Here is a 2724-nt window from a genome sequence, read left to right on the forward strand (position 1 = left end):
TTGTACAAAAATCCAGATCTTTTCGAAATTCTCTTAAGCAGAATAAACATTGATAGTAAACCTCGATTTACACTACAAAAGGGTGTTAGTGATTCCAGATCACAGAATTTCACTCAATCTATCTAAATGAACAAAAGAATGAGCTACATAGCAATTTCAAGGAAGCAAATTTCAGTATAGAGTTCAATTGACATCTTCACATAATGTACCAGTTTCACCTCACAGATTACCTACCACTAGAATTCTCATTATCTTCCTTGGGTATCTGAGGACAGTCTTCATCAAAAGTATAAGGCTGATAGCCAGCAGGCGTCGACAAATTACCAGAACCACTGCTGCTTGCTAAACGCTCAATATCGTCAATATTTGCAATGACAGATATTGGTCTTCCCGGTATCGAAGGAACTGGTACATCAGTGTCCAACAATTTAACAACCTGGTCCATTGTCGGCCTAGCATATAATTGCGGATGCGAACAAAGAACAGCCACTAACACGTACTTCTCTACAACAACCGGAGGACCCAAATCTGGCATATCTTCAACGACGTCCAATGCTTTACCATTCCTAACCAGAGACCAAGCCCAATCAGTGATGAGTGTGGGCTGACCATCAGTAACTGCCACCAGAGCTTTCTTCCCGCTCAAAAGCTCGAGAAGTACTACTCCAAAACTATAAACGTCACTTCTCTCTGTCAATTGTCCATACAAAGCGTATTCAGGTGCCACGTATCCCATTGTCCCAGCCACCCTAGTACTCAAGTGAGTCAATCCCTCTGGGTTAAACTTTGCTAATCCAAAGTCAGCCACCTTAGGCTCAAACCTCTCGTCTAAGAGTATATTACTGGCTTTAATATCTCTGTGGATAATCGCCGGTTGTGCACCATAATGCAAATAAGACAACCCTTTAGCTGTCCCCAGCGCTATCTTCTGACGTATAGGCCAACTCAACTTCTTCTCGACCAACCCAAATAGATGATCATGAACACTCCCATTCTTCAACAAGTCACACACAATTATCCTTTGGTGACCTTCGTAAGGAGTTGTCGCTGTACAATACCCTCTCAAAGCCACCAAATTCACATGTCTAATGCTGGCAATAACTTCCACTTCGTGCGTGAAACTAGCATCACCAGAAGCAGAACAATTCTTGAACCTCTTCAATGCCACTTCAGAGCCATCTGGTAACACTCCCTTGTACACATTCCCATACCCTCCTCTCCCAATTATATTGTCCCAAGAAAAATTCTTTGTTGCGGCCTTAATTTCATCGAATTTGAACCTAATTAATGTAGTACTCCCACTAATCGAATCCAATCCAGAACTTGTGTTAACGTCATTCGTCACATTTGTTGACTTTGGCTTCAAAAATTTCTTCCTTCGCCGTCGGAAAAACCAAAAAATATAAAATGACAAATATAATATTCTATTTAAATATTCTGATTGTCATTGAACTTCGACAAATCTTTTCAGTTAACATTGAACTTTATAAACTTTTAAAGTTGTTACTAAAATTTCTCAAATATCTTCCAATTGTCATTAAATTTCATATATTTTTCAAATATCTTAATGTGCTACCCTACTATTTTGAAATCAAATGAACTAAATGACATGGTAGACAAAATGCAGAATGTAATGACGTTTTGATAAATTTATTTAGTTAGTTAATTCAAAAGGTGCATATGACGGAGCAAATTACATTGAGTGTTTGATTGCTATTTTTTTCATGGAAAACATTTTCCAACTCTTGAAAATATGACTAATTTTCCTTGTTTTTAAGGAAAATATTTTCCTTGGGTAGAGGTGATTTTTATTTTCCACAAAAGATGGAAAATATTTTCTTTTCTAGGTAATATTTTCCATGTCAATCAAACACACTCTTAAAGTTAAATACAACCGAAAAATATTGTGGAGAGTGTTTAATGGCAACAAAATCGTTTGCTGAAACTGTTTCAGATATAATTTGGAAGCTTCAACAAATTTATTAAACAAATGGAAATTGCGTGTAAGAAAATAAAAGATGAATGAACCACAATAAATTGAGCACGACTGTAGAGTCACAAACAAGAATCAGCAACCATAATTTTCTACCGAACCTTGGACTTGCAGACATGTTTTCTACATGTTAAGGGGAAAAATAAGGATAAATATGTTGTAACATATGTGTTTCGCGCGGGTTCGTCGCTAACAATTAAAAAGGGATCAGACGATTGTGTAAGGGACAAACCTCTTGAGACAAAGTCCCAAAAAGGGGTATTCTTTATTGGCAATGATTTTACAATCAAAAATTAAAAATAGAATGCTTTCAAGGGGCGCAAGCACACGAGTTACTGAAAGAAGTGTTTAAATTTAATCTAAGAAATTTAAAATTACATATTCTCTGTTCGAGAGTTTTTGATTCGGTCCTTTTGCTCTATATCTTTCCTTCCCTTTATACTCTCTGGATGATCTCTTTGTGATCAACCGCCTAAAAACTGCTTGGTCGTTCTATAACTGCCCACTTTCCTCGTTAATGACCAACTTGTCATGGAACTGCATTTTCTAACTGCTGTCATTACTATTTGTCGTTCAACCGTCTTCAATTGAGTTCCTTGAATCATGGAACGTGATAAGGCTGCTTTAATAATTGCTTTGATAACCTCGCTTCTTGATAATCACAACACTTCATGTTTGCTAAGATCTTTGGGCGACTCGAAGGTTTGGGCGAGAATAGAGTAACAGCTCTG

The 2724-nt window shown here is 37.2% G+C and overlaps 1 protein-coding gene across 1 annotated transcript in view; it reads right to left on the reverse strand.

The window, feature by feature from the left end:
* LOC111375852 (probable LRR receptor-like serine/threonine-protein kinase RKF3) overlaps positions 1 to 2724 on the reverse strand; it is a 14033-nt gene continuing 11309 nt past the window's right edge. The window contains exon 2 of the mRNA XM_022998760.1: positions 1 to 1437. Coding sequence (XP_022854528.1) covers positions 227 to 1437 — 1211 coding nt within the window. The 3' untranslated portion in view covers positions 1 to 226. The remainder of the gene's footprint in view (positions 1438 to 2724) is intronic.

This window comes from Olea europaea, unplaced genomic scaffold (assembly GCF_002742605.1).
Source record: "Olea europaea var. sylvestris unplaced genomic scaffold, O_europaea_v1 scaffold1424, whole genome shotgun sequence".
NCBI classification, from domain to species: domain Eukaryota; kingdom Viridiplantae; phylum Streptophyta; class Magnoliopsida; order Lamiales; family Oleaceae; genus Olea; species Olea europaea.